At 41.5% G+C, this 20,709-nt stretch overlaps 1 protein-coding gene across 1 annotated transcript in view; it reads left to right on the forward strand.

The window, feature by feature from the left end:
* Nucleotides 1–20,172, forward strand: part of erg28 (ergosterol biosynthesis 28 homolog) — a gene marked incomplete at both ends in the record, with an annotated part of 43,142 nt that extends 22,970 nt beyond the window's left edge. The window contains 3 exons of the mRNA XM_080850809.1: nucleotides 942–1,032; nucleotides 1,127–1,245; nucleotides 20,087–20,172. Of these exons, the coding sequence (XP_080706935.1) occupies nucleotides 942–1,032; nucleotides 1,127–1,245; nucleotides 20,087–20,172 (296 nt within the window). The remainder of the gene's footprint in view (nucleotides 1–941; nucleotides 1,033–1,126; nucleotides 1,246–20,086) is intronic.
* Nucleotides 20,173–20,709: the final 537 nt, after the last annotated feature.

Genomic DNA, 20,709 nt, shown 5'->3' on the forward strand with positions numbered 1-20,709 from the left:
CGGCAAACAGGAAACACATTTGATGTTGCGGTACTAAATTACAAGTAGTAATTTAATTTTTTTTTTTTTTTTTTTTTTTTTGTTGTGATCTGTTTGCCGGGGCCGTACATGCATCCACTCGGCAAACAGGAAACACATATGATGTTGCGGTACTAAATTACAAGTAGTAATTTAATTTGTTTTTTGTTGTGATCTGTTTGCCGGGGCCGTACATGCATCCACTCGGCAAACAGGAAACACATTTGATGTTACGGTACTAAATGCAAGTAATATTTGAATTTGTGTTCGGATATGTCTGGGTGGCTGGTACAGCAGGTGATTGGTTTGTTGGCGCGGTTACTTTTGGCTATATGATGCACTAAAGAGGAATGTCTTAAGTCTTGATTTGAATATAGGCACGGTGTCTGCAGCTCTGATGGAGGCAGGGAGATTGTTCCAGAGGAGAGGGGCTTGGTAGCTAAATGCTCTCCCTCCTATTGTGGTCTTTGATATTCTTGGAATTACCAGGAGGCCTGCACTCTGGGAACGGAGCAGCCTTGGAGGGCAATAGGGGACGACTAATTCCTTGAGGTAGTTTGGAGCCAGATCGTTTAGGGCTTTATATGTTAGCAGGAGTACTTTGAAGTCGATTCTACTTTTAACGGGGAGCCAGTGCAAAGAAGCGAGTACCGGTGAGATGTGTTCATATTTTTTAGTTAGTGTACGAGCAGCAGCGTTCCGTATAAGTTGGAGGCTCTTTATTGTGTTGATGCTGCATCCGGACAGGAGAGCATTACAATAATCGAGGCGGGAAGTAATAAATGCGTGGATTAGTTTTTCTGCATCTTGGAGGGATAGGACCTTTCTAATACATGTCTGATTTCTCCCCCCCCCCCCCCCCCCCATTTAAATGTTCAAAAACATTTAAGGAACTATACTTTGTGTTTCTTCTGTGCTTTCAGTGAATGGCCTTCAAGCTAGAACATTTGGGATATGGACCTTGTTATCATCTATAATCCGTCTTTTCTGTGCCATAGACATCCAAAACAGAACGTAAGATTTTCTTCACTAATGTGGTAAGTAATACAAGTTATGTGTGGAATACTGTAACCCCACTAATGAATATCCCTCTTTGCCTCTTCCTCAGACTTTATCACATCACACTGTCAACATTTGTACTGGCTCTAGGGCACTTTCTCTCTGAAGCTTTTATCTACAAAACAGCTCCCCTGACTATTGGTGTGATGGCACCTCTTATTGTGGCAAGTAAGTACAACACTGTTATATAATTTAGGGTTTTGGATGGAGGATTAAATTGTTACAGGTTGAAGGAGACATCCGTGTTACTACATTGCATCTGTTTCCTTTGATTCTAGCATCCCTTGAAGTGGGGTAGGGTCAAAGACCTTTTTGGGCAATCACTAAAACCATTTCCCCCAAAATTATAAAAAAAAATGTCATGACACAAAAGCCACTAAGATGTTACGATTCATTGTGGAATGTAGCATTTCATTATCCAATATACTGTGATGTAAAGGGTTCAACTTCATTTTCATTAGCCAATATCCTGTGGTTTAAAGTAGGGCTGGGCGGTATGACGGTATATACCGTGCAACGGTAGAAATGAAATCGGGTGAGAAATGTAAACGCTAATGTGCTTTTTATCCAGAAAAACCGCAGTTCCATAGTTTACTAGCGTTTGTTTACAGGACAGTCTTCACCTCACCAACATGCCGGCGACGATAGCAAGATGCACCAATGGCTGAAGCGGTCAATAAGGCGTATGTGTATTGGCCAACTTCTTAATTTTCTTATTTTTATATGTGGCCATATAAGAAAAAAAAATTCTCATCATTACTGCGTTAACATATGAGCAAACATTAATGAAAGTTTTTTAACACTTGATGTATTTTCTGTAAGTACATTAAAGAACCACTGAAAGCCACATAAGCATTGGACTAAATGCCATTACATGCACTTTGTTTTACTCTTACTATTTAAAGATTCAATGGAAACGTTGAGTACAAAGTAGGCCTATACTGGCCACTATTGCTTAGGCCAATAGCTTATTGAGGCAGTATTGTTTCTGCAACTTAGTGTTCATAAGGGTCAATAAATAAATGATCATACTGTGTAGCCAATGTCTGTGGACACATTTAGCCACCGCTGAAATGTCCTCTTATTCACAAACTTAAATCTGGTCACCCTACGTATAATATACCATGATATATACCGTGATATAAAATTACAAATACCGTGATTTTGGCCATATCGCCCACCCCTAGTTTGTCTCCATGTTACTCTCCATGTTACAAGGGTTCAACTATAGACATACTGTATATACATAGACGCCCAATTGACTGCTTCAGAACGTTGCGGCGACGTAAATAAACGCAAGTCAATGAAAAGCACTATAGCGTTTACATTTCTCAATTTCACTGAGTCGTTTTTTATATTCAACGTTTTATGATCTACGTGAAGTAACTTAGGCCGAATCTCGATTCCTCCCCTTGCCCCTTTTGCTTTGTCTTTGTCTTGTCTTAACCCTAGCACTTGCAAGTGTAAGGGCCAAGGGCTGAAAACTTTCCCCTATGAAATGAGACGCCACTCGGTTTCGGGTACGTCATGCGTGACTGTATGAGCTATGAAACTAGCGATTTAAAAAAAGTCTAATGAAGAACATGTTTGCAAATATATATGTATACAACTGTGTAGAGCACGAAACAAGACTGTCGTCATTTTTAAATTAATTATAAGCCAAAAATACTTACATGTAGTGTATGTAGCATCTAGCTGGCAAGCTACCATATAAGCCAATGGAGTGGTGGTATACGCGCTAATTGTATCCTAAAACTACTGTTTGAAAGCTTCAGTTAAGACCTACGATGCTATGCATCGTTCGTGTAGCACATTGCAGATCAAACTGAGTCATTATAAACATATAAAAAGTTGTGTAGATAGCTTTATTCATGTAAAATATTCCTTGCTTCAAGCAGCCATGTTTTTTTTTAAATTCCCGAACTGGTTTCGCTATGTGCTCTGGGATAGCCCTTGGAGGAGCAAGTGAGCTATCAAATCATCTTAAAAATAAGGGGTACATAGCACTCAATCTTATCCCTTAATCTTGATCAAATTGTGTATTGAGACACCACTAGCTCTCACATGAACGCGCAATTTCAAGGGTAAGGGGGAAGATAAGGGGTAAGGGGAAGTATTGAGATTGGGCCTAAGTTTGTCTCTAAGTTACTTGGAATCTCGATAGTTTGGCTATAATCGCCATAGACATATATACATACATGTAGGATCATTCATTTTGGAATACTGAAAAGAAATTTAAACTATCAAAATAGTGCTTCTTTAACTACTAATAATTGACCAGCAAAATTAAAAAAGCCTCACAGATGACAGGGTATAAATGCATCACTGACGCATGACTAGCGTGGGACTTACGCATGAGAAGCGTGTGCTGATGTGTCACTGGCGCGCGACGAACGTGGGCTGACGTGTCACTGGCGCGCGACAAACAATTAGTCGCGTCAGACGAGCGTGTTTGTGTGGGTTTTATGGTCAAACGGATATAAAACGGCAGAAAATCATAGTGGATTCAGTTGTTCTGAACAGTGAACCGCCAAGACGAAAAAAATGTGTGAGGGGGGCTGAAAAGCCCTCTTTAATGACAAAGTGAAAACTGATTTCTACACAGTAATGTCAATTAAATAAAAATATGAAATATAAGTATTTAAGTGATCGTAGTATAACGACACCTGTGTCTGGAAGGTCCATTCACTGATGAATCAGTATTCCTGGCTACACCATGAAGACAAAAGAACACTCCAAGCAACTCAGAGAAAAGGTTATTGAAAGGTGTAAGTCAGGGTCAGGATACAACAAAAATGTCTAAGGCATTAACACTTCCAACCCAGAGGGCTTTTTTTTGACTCTGTTAGGTAGTCTGCCATGCCTGATATTTGTGTATATTTCACCTAACTAAAAACCATTAGGCAAAAGTGGAATTTATGATTATATTCTAGAACAACTCAGCAATAATAAAATGAGAGTAAAAGAAATGTAGTAAAAAAAGTTTTTTATTAAAATTAAATCTAAAGACACTAAAATTAACTCTAGCTTTAGAGGTGCTTAGACTTTTTACAAAAAACACATTGTAAATATTTTGGAAGTTTTCTTTTTTACTCTGAACCTTGTAAACATATGTGTTTGCTCCACATAGGTGAGTTTAGCATTCAGAAAGTGTGTGTGATTTCTACACTTATTATAAGAATTTTACAAGGTGACACTTTTTTCCACCTAGACCACTATGCATATTGATGAAAGAGGTGTAAACTGCCCTGTGAGTGCCCCTCCCCAGTATGGCTCACCTGTCAGTGGCCCACTTGTCAATGGCCCTGGACTGTCATTGTGGCTATCTCTCCCCCACAACCATCAGCTTTGAAAGTAGATACAAGAAATTGCAAACAAGCTTGGTGCATAAGAAGGTGAATTTAATAAGGTGCATAAAAGTAAAGGCATAGTAGGTACATAAAATCAGGTGCATAAAAGTAGGTACATAAAGGTAGGCATCATTCACCATGTCCTCGCTTGGGTCACTCATGTGCACATTCCATGATATGGTTTGGTACCTGTCTCTTACCATCACATCTGCCACAAAAGGGATGGAGAAGTTGGTGTTTCTCCTCCAGTAGTCAGAAATGTGATCCAGCTTGATCATGCACATGCAGAAACCAGTCCAATGTATCTGTAGAATTCAGCAACTCCAACATCAACCCATTTGTACTTTACACCTCTGGCAATGCTCCTAGCAGCTTGCTTGTTGGTGTTCTGGCAGAGGGTTTCCACAGCATCCTCTGAAAAGAACAACTTGAAGAGGTCTAGAGGAGTGTGGTTGTCTGCTGCATTCAGCTGCACACCAGGCTCCCTTGCAGGAAAAAACCTCAGTGCTGATGGAGTTGCATCATTGTCACCCTCTGACTTCCATGACGACAGATCTGGGTTAGGCTGACAGCGTGATCTCTTCCTTGGCGGTGTAGGTGCAATGTTCTACAAGTTTCTGTAATAAAGTAAAATAAAATTAACTGTTGCTCTTTCATTTTATGTTCGGGCATTGTAACACATATCACTTTAGCGCTCTAACGACTACAGTTTCGATCACAAACACCTCCTAGTTTTGATTCACACCTACCATACGCGTCATAATTACACTAACGACTACCCACAGTAGTAAGACACGTTTTTAGCGATTGCAATTTACATCATCCGCTGCAATATAGTCACCATGTAGTTCTATGTTTTAATAATCTCAGAACAGACAACAATCGTTTATATGTGCAGCCTGTTATCATTTACCCAACTCTGTTAATTAAATATGTTTTCTACTATACAATAGTCTTAGCGACATAAAGTGATTTAATCGCTCTGCAGATAGTAGCATACTAAACATTCCATTCAACTCATAGCATACCGAAGTGCATTTTACTCGCTATAACAGTAAGACACGTTTGCATTTTTACATCAATGGCTGCAATATAGTCACCAAGTATGTTTTACTTACGGTATATCAGCACAGACAACCAACTCGAAACGTCAACAACAATCGTTGATATAGCCTAACATCATTAACGCAACTCTGAGAATTATATTCTACCACAATAGTCTTAGAAGCATAAAGTAATGTATTCACTATGCAAACAGTAGCATACTAAAATATTTCGTTCAACTCAGAGGAGCATTTTACTCCCTATAAGTTAATCAACAGCATTCATTACAAGAGCTAGGTGAACAAATAAACAAATAAAACTTACTCAACAGGGATATCCTCAACGGGGTAAAGACGAAGCTCAAAGTGCATGTGTTCATCTTCCATATCGTCATCGCTCTCATCCGAGGATGTGGTTTCCTCCTCGCTGACTAGGTCTTCTTGAATTTGGCGCAAGGCTTCGGCAGCAGAGAAGGAGTTCGCCATCGTGTATCTCTTCAGTCCAAATGTAAACATCCTAAAATGCTGCCTTGTTTATACGGAAAAATGGGGCGTTTTCTCACGTTTTACTGCAACGTCATTACCCAATAGCGATCGGAGATTTACCATGATCTTATCATATGAATAGCCCTAATCCGCTAATGGGTGGGCAATCACAGGTTGCTTATACACTCTGAGAGAGAAATATGCAAGGCTTTACCTGTATTCTCCTTACAAAGTGCTCATTCATTTGTTTGTTTCGAACTGGATATATTTGAAAACTAGAAGATTCAAGCTTGCTCAGGGTGTTAGTTTTATGTTTGGAGGACAAAAACTCGCGGAGATTTTACATTCTATTAATAGAAATACCACCAAACGCCCCACGGGCGCAGATCGTTTTGGAAGGGTTAAACATCCCCTGGAAATCTGTTAAATCTATCATTTGGAAATGGAAGGAATATGGCACATATGTAAATCTGCTTAGAGCAGGCCATCCTCACAAACTGAGTGACCGTGCAAGAAGGTTGAGTGCTTCTAGGACTGTGTGTATCTGTATGTTACTGCCTTGCTTTTTCAATATAACCTAATACTCTGAATTCTCTGAATAATCTGTATAATCTCTATTAGGCTATTTTGTAGATAGCTTATTCAATCTAGTTTCAGTCACTTTTCTGAATTGCTCAGCCACGCCTTTAGACAATCAGCCTCCTTTGTCTAATCAACTGCTGGGAGTAACTTCAGCGTCAGCGGAAGTGACAGCCCTCGTGTTCACCCCCTTTCGTGTGAAGACATGCAAGTCTACCTGTGCAAGTCTACCGAAGCAAGGACACAAACAAGGTAAACCTTTAAAAAAACAATACAAATTTGTTTTTCTTTCTTGTCATGTGTCACAGCAGAATCTCTGTTGTCACTCGCTGCCGCAACAGATCCCAGTGTATCAGAAGGCAACGCAACCTGGGTAACCTCCGCTCATTTCAACAAACCTCATCTGCTGTAACCTCCTTCTCTGTTGGCCTGTGGAACTGCCAGTCTGCAGGCAACAAAGCCAACTTCATTTCAGGTTACGCCAACCACCTCTCACTAGGGCTCTTAGCTCTCACTGAGACTGGGATCAAACCTGAAGACACTGCTATCCCGGCAGCACTCTCCACTAACTATGCCTTCTCCCATACTTCTCGGCCATCTGGTCGTGGAGGTGGGATGGGGCTGTTGATCTCGGAAAACTGGAAATGTACTCCACTGCTGTCCTCGAACAGGTATGCCTCCTTTGAATATCATGCAATTATGGTAACTGCTCCTGTTAAAACATATGTGATTGTTATCTACCGGCCACCAGGACAACTGGGTGATTTCGTCCATGAGCTGGACTCCCTGCTGTCATCCATCCCTGACCATGAGTGTCCAATACTCATCCTTGGCAACATGAACATCCACCTAGACAATCCCAACTCGGCTGACTTTCGAACCCTGTTTCACTCGTTCGACTTACAACAGGTACCCACTCCTCCATCTCACAAAGCAGGGAAAGAGCTTGACCTCATCCTTGCTCGGAACTGCACCACGGACAACCTAACCGTAACCCCTCTCCATCTCTCAGACCACTTCTTCATTCGCTTTGATATTCGGCTCATTGAGCAACCCTCCGTCCCTCCTCCTATGGTCTCGTTCCGGCGCAACCTCCGCAACCTCTCTCCCACTCACTTTTCCTCCCTGGTTTCCTCTGCTCTTCCACCTTTATCCACCTTCTCCTCACTAGGTATCAATGATGCCACAGAATCTCTCTGCTCCACTCTGAGCTCATGCTTGGACAGTTTGTGTCCACTTTTCTACCAGACCTGTGCGATCTACCCAGTCTCATTCATGGCTGAGTGATACCCTCTGAACGCAGCGCTCCAATCTCAGTGCGGCTGAGAGAAAGTGGCACAAATCTGCAGCACAGGACGATCTTGCAAGCTACCAGACACTGCTGGCCTCCTTCTCATCCAGCATCACTGCTGCTAAGAAAACTTTTTTCAATGACAAGATCAACAGTGCAACTGATGCTCGGAAACTATTCTCCACCTTCCAAACTCTGCTCTACCCTCCTCCCCCTCCCCCAGCTACTAACCTCACAGCCGATAACTTTGCTTCCTTTTTCACAGAGAAAGTGGCAGCCATTGGGAAACAATTCGACCAACTGTCTTCCCCCCCCCCCCCTAAGGGCGCTACCATCAATGGCTCATCGTTTCCCTCTTTCACCCCTCTCACTGAGAGTGAGGTCTCCAAAATCCTAGCAGGTAGCCTTCCAACTACATGCCCGCTGGACCCTTTCCCATCCAACATCTTTCAAGCCATTTCCCCTGCCGTCTTACCGGCAATAACCTCATTTAATTCTGCAACATTTCCTTCTTCATTCAAAGAGGCTCGGGTAACGCCGCTGCTCAAAAAGCCGTCTCTCGATCCCACTCAGGTGGAAAACTATCGACCGGTCTCACTTCTCACCCTCCTATCGAAAACAATTGAAAGGGCAGCCTCCAAACAGGTCACAGAGTTCCTGTCAACAAACAATCTGCTCGATCCAAACCAGTCTGGATTCAAAAGCGGTCACTCCACCGAAACAGCCCTGCTATCTGTGTCAGAGGCCTTAAAAACAGCTAGAGCAGCAGCTCAATCCTCAGTTCTCGTCCTGCTTGACCTATCAGCTGCGTTTGATACAGTCAACCACCGCATCCTTCTGTCCATACTGTCAAGTATGGGCATCTCAGGCAAGGCGCACTCCTGGTTTGAATCGTACCTCACTGGGCGCTTATTCAAGGTGTCATGGCAAGGTCATCTAACTGTACCCCACCACCTCACCACTGGGTTGCCCCAGGGGTCGGTAATGGGACCACTTCTCTTTGCCATCTACACCACCTCGCTGGGCCCTATCATCCGCTCGCATGGTTTTTCCTACCACTGTTATGCCGATGATACTCAACTGGTTCTGTCCTTCCTTCCTGAGGACAACAATGTTTCGGCACAGATCTCGGACTGTCTTGCTGATATATCCACATGGATGAAAAACCACCACCTTCAGCTGAACCTGGCCAAAACAGAACTGATGGTCGTCCCAGCCAAACAGTTCATCCACCACAACATCAACATCAACACTGACTCTTTATCTCTTGCTCCATCCAAAACAGCAAGAAACCTCGGGTCATTATTGATGACCAACTAACCTTCACAGCCCACATCGCCTCTGTCGCCAGGTCATGCCGCTTTACGCTATACAACATCCGCAAAATCAGGCCGTACCTAACCCAGTATGCCACCCAGCTGCTGGTGCAAACCTTGGTGAGTTCCCGCCTCGACTACTGCAACGCCCTCCTAACGGGCCTGCCGGCATGCGTGGTAAAACCACTACAGAGGATCCAGAATGCGGCGGTGCGTCTGGTGTTCAACCAACCGAAGAGGGCACATGTCACCCCGCTACTCACTGAGCTCCACTGGCTGCCGGTAGCTGCTCGCATCAAGTTCATGTCACTTATGCTTGCCTACAAAGTGCTTACTGGGTCTGCTCCAGCCTACCTAAATGCTTTTGTAAGGGCAAATGTTACACCCAGGACGCTGCGCTCATCCAGTGAGCGTCGTCTGGCACTGCCCCCGGTGCAAGCACAGCAATCCAGACTATTCTCAGTTGTAGTTCCACGTTGGTGGAACGACCTGCCTAGCACTACCAGAGCAGGGGCGTCCCTCTCTACCTTCAAGAAGCTCTTGAAGGCCCAACTCTTCAGAGAGCACCTCCCTTCCTAACTGGCACCTTGGCTTAACTTGTACTTAACCCTTCAGGGACAGAGGCCTTTTTGACTTTTTGAGGAAGTCTCACATGCCTTGATGTTTTTGTAATTTCCCCCTAACTAAAAGTATTGATGCATTAGTGGCATATATGATTATGTTCTCAAAGACATCAGAAATAATCGTATGAGAATAAAAGGAATGTAGTAAAATCAAATTTAATGAAAATCAAATGTAAACACACCCTTACAAAAACATAAATTTTTAGGTGCTCAGAGTTTGTACAAAAAAAAAAAACATTTTAAAGTTTTCGAGTTAAGACTTTTGAACTGTGAACCTTTTAATCATATGTGTTAACTATACATACAGCCGCGGAAAAAATTAAGAGACCACTTCAAAATGATCAGTTTCTCTGGTTTTACTATTTATTGGTATGTGTTAAAGTAAAATGTACATTTTTGTTTTATTCTATAACCTACTGGCAACATTCCTACCTAATTTCAAATAAAAATATTGTCATCTAGATAATTTATTTGCAGAAAAATGACAATTGGTCAAAATAGCAAAAAAGATGCAGTGTCTTCAGATCTCGAATAATGCAAAGAAAACAAGCTCAAATTCATTTTTAAACTACACAATACTAATGCTTTAACTTAGGAAGAGTTCAGAAATCAATATTTGGTGGAATAACCTTGATTTAAAATCACAACTTTCATGTGTCTTGGTATGCTCTTCACAAGTCTTTCACATTGCCGTTGGGTGACTTTATGCTACTCCTGGCGCAAGAATTCAAGCAGCTCGGCTTCTTTTCATGGCTTGTGACCATCCATCTTCCTCTTGATCACATTTCAGAGGTTTTTTATGGGATTCAGGTCTCGAAATTGGGCTGGCCATGACAGGGTCCTGATCTGGTGGTACTCCATCCACACCAGAGCAAAAGGAAGCAAGTTTTTCTTCCGGGACAACGTTGTACTTTGCCTGGCTGAGGTTTGTAAAAGACCATAAGAATTGAACCAAAGCGGACTGGAGGCTCTTCTAAGTTCGTCTTCTCTGATGAGTCCAATTTCACAGTAGGTGCAAGACTCTGTGGCTTGTAGGCCTCTCAAGGTCTCCGTCTAACCATCAGACGACCATGTGTTGGGCAAAGCTGAAAATTGGACTCATCAGAGAAGACGAACTTAGAAGAGCCTCCAGTCCGCTTTGGTTCAATTCTTATGGTCTTTTACAAACCTCAGCCAGGCAAAGTAAAACGTTGTCCCGGAAGAAAAACTTGCTTCCTTTTGCTCTGACAATGTTCCCCAACTCGGAGAAGTGTTTTTTCCAGCAGGGCAATGCTCCATGCCACACAGCCAGGCCAGTAAAGGTGTGGATGGAGTACCACCAGATCAGGACCCTGTCATGGCCAGCCCAATTTCGAGACCTGAATCCCATAAAAAACCTCTGAAATGTGATCAAGAGGAAGATGGATGGTCACAAGCCATGAAAAGAAGCCGAGCTGCTTGAATTCTTGCGCCAGGAGTAGCATAAAGTCACCCAACGGCAATGTGAAAGACTGGTGGAGAGCATGCCAAGACACATGAAAGTTGTGATTTTAAATCAAGGTTATTCCACCAAATATTGATTTCTGAACTCTTCCTAAGTTAAAGCATTAGTATTGTGTAGTTTAAAAATGAATATGAGCTTGTTTTCTTTGCATTATTCGAGATCTGAAGACACTGCATCTTTTTTTGCTATTTTGACCAATTGTCATTTTTCTGCAAATAAATTATCTAAATGACAATATTTTTATTTGAAATTTGGTAGGAATGTTGCCAGTAGGTTATAGAATAAAACAAAAATGTACATTTTACTTTAACACATACCAATAAATAGTAAAACCAGAGAAACTGATCATTTTGAAGTGGTCTCTTAATTTTTTCCGCGGCTGTATGTGAGTTTTGCATTCAGAAAGTGTGTATGGTTTATCTACTACATAGTTATAATTTCAGAATTACCTTTCCCTCTCCAAAATGCTTTCCCTGCCCAATGAATATTGATGAGTGAGGTGAGAACAGACCTGTGATTGCCCCTCCCCACTGTCACTGTCACCTGTCAAACACCATGGCCAATAGGGAACTGAAATGTCTCAGTTTTGAAAGTGCATATCAGTAAATGCATAATAGTTAGTGCATATTACAAACATCAATACTAGAAAGTGAATATTAGAAAGTGCATATTGGAAAGTGCATATTAGTAAATGCATTTTAGAAACTGCATATTAGTAAATGCATATTAGAAAGTAAATATTAGCATGTGAATTTCACATGCCTTAATGTTTTTGTAATTTCCCCCTAACTAAAAGTATTGATGCATAAGTGGCATATATGATTATGTTCTCAAAGACATCAGAAATAATAACATGAGAATAAAAGGAGTGTAGTAAAATCAAATTTAATGAAAATCAAAGTGCATATAACAAAAAAGTATGTAAAGGTAACAGTCAGTCAGTCCTGAAATGTCTCTGTTTTGTGTGCATATAACAAATAAATTAAGTAAAGTAAAAACAAAATATGGCCTCTTCAGTTCCCCCTATGATGCCAAGCATCAAAACAGTTCCTGTCTGTTTGAACGCACAGATACACGGCACATATTCTGCACTTCCAAGGTGTTTTTACATACTTTCCAGTATGCAGCTTGCAATTCTCACAGCTCTTGCGGGTATCACTTTTCTTTTCACCATTCCAACGAGCCTCAACCTCACAAAATGGCACGTGGAAAATGCTGCCATCCAGTAAAGGAACCGTTTGTGGCCTAGTTTTGGAATGCCAAACAGCTGTGCACCAAGGTTCTCAATGAAAGCCTTGTGGCTCATGCGGTCCTTCTGACTGTTTTGCGTAAGTTCTTTGTGTAGAAGGTAAGCATTGGTTGCTGCAATGTCCAGGAAGTGAAAAACAGTTTCTTGTACCACTTTAACGTTTTGTGTTGTGTTGTGTAATATTGAATTAACTGGTCTGATAAATCAACACCTCCCATGAACCTGTTGTATTCAGCCACAGGTGTAGGACATGGAACAGACCGTAAACCCCAGACACCCTGTTTGGATCTTATTCTCCTCTTTGCTACATCCCCAGTGTAGGCTGGATGGATGGTGGAGCACACAGAAACCTCTCGTGTATCCATCCATTTCACAAAGAGGCGGGCCATCCCTAATCCAGCGGTATGATCCTCTGGAGGACTTTTTTGTCACTGCATTGTCAGCATTGCGTGGGCAGTCCTTTCGGAAGTCCCTGTACGTTCCACAAGCCCCAAACTTATCAGTAGCCAAGTCCTTCAAAAGTTTTGGGCTTGTGTAAAAATTGTCCATGTACAAATGGTATCCTGACCCCAAATACCTTTTGTCAATCAGTGACGTGACCGAGCTGTAAGAGAGGCCTTGCCCTGTGACGAAGTTGTTCTTTCCAGTGTAAACAGAAAAGTCCACAGTGTACCCATTGCTGGAGTCTGCTAGCACAAACAACTTGAACCCCCACTTAGTTGGTTTGTCTTTCATGTACTAGCGCATATAGTGGCATTTGGAAGCCACCATACGCTCATCCACAGAAATGTTTCTGCGTGGCTGATAGAATGCCTTACAGGGCTTCTGTTTGGTCAGGCGTCGTGCTCTTTTTCGTGGCGGTGCAGGTGCAACGTTCTCCTCGTCTCTGTAATACAGTAAATACAGATAAATAGTTGCTCTTTCATTTCATGGTCAGGGATTTTTAAAACATAGAATTCCAGCACTGCAATTCACACGTAACGGCAGTTTCGATCACACCTGGTCAGTTTCGGTTCAATTCACACCTATCAGTGGCTTTACAATAGCATGCACTAATGACTAACCACAGGGGTTCTAACATCACTGTCTTCACTAAGCAGGCCTATGTTTTACTTATTTGTTGAGCAGACAACACACTATAGCGACATAAAGTTATTTATATGATTCACAATCGAATTACCGACGATAGTATCACGTTTACTTATTTCTGTGCAGATAACAAACTCCAAACATCGACAACAAACGTTGACGTATGTAGTGGCATAAAGTATGAAACAATTCTAACATAATTCACTCATCTCAGAGCATAATATGGCATGCATTTTACTTATGTGTTGCGCAGACAACAAACTACTAACATCGCCAATAAGCGTCATTGTATATAGCGACATAAAGTAATTTTTATTATTCACATCGCCGTACCAACGATAGTATCACGTTTTACTTATTTCTGTGCAGATAACAAACTCCAAACATCGACAACAAACGTTGACATATGTAGAAACAATTCTAACATAATTCACTCATCAGAGCATAATATGGCATGCGTTTTACTCCAAATAAGTTAATCAACACCATGCATTACAAGAGCCAGTCAAGCGAATACAACTTACTCATCAGGAAGATCCTGAAAGGGATCCTCAACGGGATCAATACGATTCACGACGTGGTTGAATTCGTCGTCAAAGGTTTCTCCAGAACTTTCATCGGATAGATGGTCGTCTTCCTCGCTCTCCAACTCGAGTTCGTCCTGGATTTGGCGGAGAGCACCAGCAGCAGAGATGGGAGGCGGCATGTTGTTTTCTTCTCAGTCGGTATGAAAACAAACAACTAGCCATGTGGACTGGCTTTTATGGGTGAAAAGGGGCGATTACTCAGGGCTCCTCACCAGGTCATGACCCAATAGCGTCTGCCGAAAGACCATCACTTACCATATGAATCGCCGTCATTAGCAAATGGGTGGGTCATTAGGGGCTGCATCTTCCCTCAGAGGGTGAAATGTACATGCTTTTCGTAGGATTCTCCTGACAAAGTGCTTATTTATTTTTTAGTTTCGAACTGTATATATTTCAAAAGAAAAGCGTCCAAGGTTCATGTGGGTATGCTTTATATTTCTGTAAGACAAAAACTTTTTTTACAACAAGAAAAAAAAATCCCACCAGTGGGTAACTATCCCAAAAGAGTTAAGCAGTAACAGACAGAAAAAGAAATGCGGGCCTATGTCATATGTATGTTTTTTTTTTAAATAAGCAGTATATTGTTACACCAGGTTTTATTGCTCTAAGCTTGATTGTTCTCTCCCTTGTACGTCGCTTTGGACAAAAGTGTCTGCTAAATGTAAATGTGAATGTAGGAGACTAGTGAGAGAGGCCCCCAAGACACCTACTTTGAAGGAGTTACAAGCTTCAGCAGCTGAGATGGAAGAGACCCTGCATACAACAACTGTTGCCCAGGTTCTTCACCAATCAAAGCTTTATGGAAGAGAGCCACTATTAAAGAAAACTCATATTACCGTATTTTCCGGACTATTAGGCGCACTTAAAAGCCTTTCATTTTCTCAAAAAACAACAGTGCGCCTTATAATCCGGAGCGCATTATATATGGATTGATTCTGGTTGTGCCTACTGACCTTGAAGCGATTTTGTGTGGTACACGGTGCTCTGTCAAAATGTTTTAGCGTGACTTTGGTAAACTACAAAGCCGCACCGCTTGCAGCATTACAGCTACCGCACTTTATATAAACCCTCGAACAGTACATTGCTTCCGACCACTGTTGCTCTCTTTGCCGATGGCTCAGTGTTGGAAGTGCCTTGTCCAGCAAGTTTGAAATTACAGCGACAGCGCTGCGGCGGTCACATAGGTTTAGTCGGAGTTTTTCTGTTTAGTCTGTTTGCCGATTTTCTGTCAACCATTCCCGGGACACTGAAACGCATGAAATTTGGTGGGCATGTAGCCGCACTAGATTAGCGTGGAACCATTGATTTTCGTTTTGATCCGTTGCACCCCCGTCGGACTGGACCCCTTTTAAAGAGGGTGGGGCGATTCAGTTTTCTGTGAATAAGTCGAAAACCGTAGGGCCTAGGAGGACCACATTTTTTTTGTATGTTGGTCTTAAGAGGCCACTTCAACCATTCCACTACCACTTATTTCATGTATAGCGCCACCTAGTTACAAATGAAAAAGCAAAAATGGAGTGTTAATGTTAATTGTAGGAGTGTTAATGGTAAATGTTAATTGTAAGTTGACAAGGTCAGAACTGCACGAAATCGGAGGTGTGGGATCATTGACACCTTCTGATTGCACGTTAAGTTTCGTGGAATTCCATTCATGGGGGGGCATGCAATAAATTGATTTATATGGTTATACACCAACTGGCCTGTAGGTGGCGCGACACAGTTTTCTTCGAATATCCCAAGAACAATAGGGCCTAGGAGAGCCAAATTGTTCTTGTATGTTTGTGTTAAGGGGCCATGTCAACCCATACCATAACCAGTCATTACATGAATAGCGCCACCTAGTTCAAAATTAAAAAGAAAAAATGAGGTGTTTTAATCGCATATAAGTCAAAGTGCTCGAAAAATTACCAAATTTGCCAGGGACATCAAGCCTGTAACCGTCCATCTTCGGTAGAGTTTTTGTCCATGGATGGAGCAAAATGGCTTTGTAGCGCCCCCTAGAACATTGCAAAAACCCCTGCGCATTGGGGTTATTTTGGCGTAGCTTGACGGAATTCGGTACACGTCTTCATCATGCTTGGACGCAACAAAAAGTCTCTTGACGCCATGGTAGGTCCACAGGAAGTCGGCCATTTTGAGTGGAAGATGCGTTTTGACGGCGTTTGCACACCTCGCATCTGATCGAACTCCTCCGACAGATTTAATGGTAACGCCTTGAAATGTGGTCAGGTTACTCTTCAGCCATGGGCGACTAAAAGTTATTATTATTATTAAGTTATGATTTTCTCATTAGTTGGAAGGTGTGGGCGTGGCAGAACCTCAAACTTTGCCAACTTGCCAATGCTTGCCACAAAACACAAAGTCTCTTATAACTCTTGCGTACATTGTTTGATCCTGAGAAAATGTCTGACTGATATCGCGCCACCTGTTGGTGGTTGGAAACTTCACTTTGTTTCCACACCTCGCATGTGATTGAACTCCTCCTACAGATTTAATGGTAATGCCTTCAAACGTGGTCAGGTTACTCTTCAGCAATGGGGAATTAAAAGTTATGAGAATCTTTTACAAAGTTTGAAGGGTGTGGGCGTGGCAGACCCTCAAACTATGGACTCTTCACAACTCCAGTCACTTATAACATGCATATATTGTCGAAAGTGCATGAAAGTGAAAGTGGTGGATCATTATGAGACTCTCTGAATGCATGCCAAGTTTCGTGCAATTCCGTCTATGGGGGGGCCATACAATAATTTGTATATACAGTGCCCTCCGCAATTATTGGCACCCTTAGTGAATGTGACCAAAACAGGCTATGAAAAATTATTTGTCTGCTGTTTATCCTCTTGGTCTTTCACTCAAAATATTCACAAAAATCGTACCTTTTCATTGAAATAAAATGATTGAAAGAAAAACATTTTAATTTACATGAAATAAATATTATTCTCCTAAACAGGTGTGCCACAATTATTGGCACCCCTTAATTGAATGTTTTGAGCAGCCTCCCTTCGCCAAGATAACAGCTCCAAGTCTTCTCCTATAATGCGTGATGAGGTTGGTAAACACATGGCACGGATCTGAGACCATTCCTACATACAGTATCTCTCCAGATCCTTCAGATTCTTAGGTCAACGCTGGTAAAATAGGTGTTAGCTCTTTCCACAGATTTTCTATGGGGTTTAGGTCTGGGGACTGTGATGGCCATGATAAAGCCTTTATTCTGCTGTCGTTGAACCATTTTTGTGTTGATTTTGAGGTGTGCTTCTGATTATTGTCCTGCTGGGAGGTCCAACCATGGCCCATTTTAAGCTTCCTAGAGGGGGCTGTCAGGTTTTAATTTAATATCTGCTGGTATGTGATGGAGTCCATGATACCAGGTATCCTAACAAGATGTTGAGGGCCTTTGGAAGAAAAACAGCCCCCCAACATCAGAGATCCGCCACCATACTTCAAAGTGGGTATGGGGTGCTCTTCTGTATGGCTATCTTTCTGTCTATGCCAAACCCACCTTTGATGTTTGTTGCTAAGAAGCCTTATTTTGGTCTCATCTGACCATATAACTCTAATATAAAAGTCTGACTTACATTTGGCAAACTGTAGGCACTTTAGTTTGTTGTTGATTGACAGCAGAGGCTTTTGTCTGACAACCCTCCAAAACAACTTCTGGTGATGTAGGAGACTTTCCGACCCTAGGACTTAACTTACCTCTGCAATTATCCAGCTGTGATCCTTGGAGATTCTTTTGCCAGTCGAACCATCCTCCTCACAGTGCGTGGGGTCAATTTACAGATAGGTCCTCTTCCAGGCTGATTCCTTACATTTCCTATCGCTTTTAACTTCTTAACTATTGCCCTGATTGTGGAAGTGGGTATTTCCAACTGTTTAGATATTTGCTTATATCCCTAAATCCGGGTTCCAGCAGCTCAACAACTTTTTGTCGCACTTTGGCACTGAGTTCTTTTGTCTTTCCCATCTTGATGAATGACTTAGGGTATTTGGCCTGTGTCACCTCATATTTATACCTCTGTGAAGCAGGAAGCCATGTTTGACCACTTAGGAGTTCCTAATCAAACAGGTGAACTCAAAAATGTAAAAAATGACTGGTAATATACTTCAGTTAGATTTTAATTATAGGATTTTCTAGGGGTGCCAATAATTGTGGCACCCAAGTTTTGGAGAAAAATATTTTATGTAATGTCAAAAAAATAAATTCTGTCAAGAATTTTACTTCAATGAAATGGTAAGATTTTTGTGAATATTTTGAGGGAAAAACCAAGAAGATAAACAGCGAAGATATATTTTTTCAGAGCCTGTTTTGGTCACATTCACTAAGGGTGCCAATAATTGCGGAGGACACTGTAATATTAAAAAAAAACATTTAAATTATTGTCAATCATATACTTTTATTTCAATCGTATACGTTTGTTTTGTATACTAAACATTATTACTTGAATGTTTTTGACATGGTATAAAATACAATGTAAACTGATATTATTATGTACTGAACAGTTCGGCGGTCATAATTTGTAACGCTTTGCATTACGTCTAGTTTGCTATGGAGTAATGCGGGGAGGGTTGCTCTCTATCCATTAAATAGGGAATGTATTTCACGTATGCAGGGCCAGGTTAAGGTCATCTGGGGCCCGGGGCAGCGTGTGAGATCAAATCAGCATGCTAACGTTATACTTGTTAGCAGCGAGGCTAGCTAGCTACTATTTGTTTCAATGGATTTCTGGTCTAAGCGTGAGCAGAGCTTCAGTTAAGACCTACAATACATTTTGAGAGTTATTGTGAATACGTTAACATTTGATTTAGCTGTATCAGACTTTTTTTTTTACGTGTTACAACTGAGCAAGGTTGGGAGTTATTGTGAATACGCTCATTAACGTTTAAACAATGTTGAGAGTTATTGTGAACACGTTTAATAAAGTTTGACTGACTGACTGTTTTGTTTTGCTTAATGCGCCTTATAGTCCAGTGCGCCCTATAGTGCGGAAAATACGGCAAATATTGACTATAGTTCGCCTTAAGGCTAGTGTGAGACTCCATGGTGAATTAGAAAAATAGTTTAGCAATACAAAGTACCTGATTTAATGTAGGTTTAGCACTTCAAAGTACCTGATATAATGTTGGTTTAGCACTACAAAGTTCAAAATTAGTGTGATTTTGCTTGGCCACAATTCCAGCAGCTATCTGTCTCCTGCTGAGAATGACCTGCATGTATTGCCATCGCATGCTGTTCAGACCCTGATGGTGCCGCTTGTGTCTATTCTACTTGATTCCTTTTGCAACAATAACAATGATTCTTTCAACAAGTCTCATTGATTCCAAAGTTTTGAAGAGTGGTATATATGCTGCTTTGTACAACCTGTAATTTTAGCAGAAGTTTTACCTCTAAAGTTACCATTTTTCATGTAGACTAATTTATATACTAATTTTGTGATTAGTAAATAATTGTTGAAAACTTCTAATACGGTATAGCTTAACATCGTTTAAAAAAACAGAATTCATTATAAAAGCCCGCTCAGTGCTGTATTATGTATGACCAGACCTGACCAGAAAATAGACAGAGATGATGTATTGGGAATTATTATATCATTGCCTATGGATATTTTGGTGAAGTTACCGATATTCTAAAACATTTGGGAAATGGGAAAAGGTAGAAAGACATCAGCCTTGCTCCTATGTTATTTAATTGAAAGGGTCATACCAACTGGCCCATGTGGCCATATGATAGATTCTGTAGAAGTCTTTGGGAAACAGCGTTATAATTTTGCAGGCATGCCTTTCAGATGCCTGGGTACATAATACTAAGGAATAGAGAAAAACAGGTCAGGTCCAAATCCATTGATTTAGCATGTAATGAATCTTAAAAAATTTCACAGTATAAATTGCCCCACTCATTCTGTGCACTTTCAGGCATTTCCATCGTGGGCATGTTGGTAGGCTATCAGTGCATCACCGAGTCCCATGAGATCACAGCTGGCCAGAAGAAGAGGAAATGAGATCACAGCTGGCCAGAGGGAGAGGAAATGAGATCACAGCTGGCCAGAAGAAGAGGAAATGAGATCACAGCTGGCCAGAAGAAGAGGAAATGAGATCACAGCTGGCCAGAGGGAGAGGAAATGAGATCACAGCTGGCCAGAGGGAGAGGAAATGATTTCCAGCTGCTCCAGCTGTAACGCTGGATTATAACCACAAAGGTTTGATGGACTGGCCAAGCAGTGTTTGTCTTTGGCTTTGCGGTCGCAAAAACAGTAACAGTATGGTTGTTATTTTTGCCTTAACGTGGAAATGATCCAGGCACAAATCCCAGGATTTGGTTCTTATTCTGATGGTTAAAAGTTGTAATTGATAATCCAATCAATGTCGTCTGCTGTAAACAAATTTGTTTTGTACTCTGCGGACTAGATAAAAGACTGAAGTAAAAGTATCTGATATTATAATTGAAAAATTTTCTCCTCGTGTCCTACATTATGTTGTCTACTGTGCAGATTCCTGGGTTTCATTCCTCTGTCCTAAACAAATCAAGCTGTCCTTTA

Source organism: Sprattus sprattus, assembly GCF_963457725.1.
Source record: "Sprattus sprattus genome assembly, chromosome: 13".
Classification (NCBI taxonomy): domain Eukaryota; kingdom Metazoa; phylum Chordata; class Actinopteri; order Clupeiformes; family Clupeidae; genus Sprattus; species Sprattus sprattus.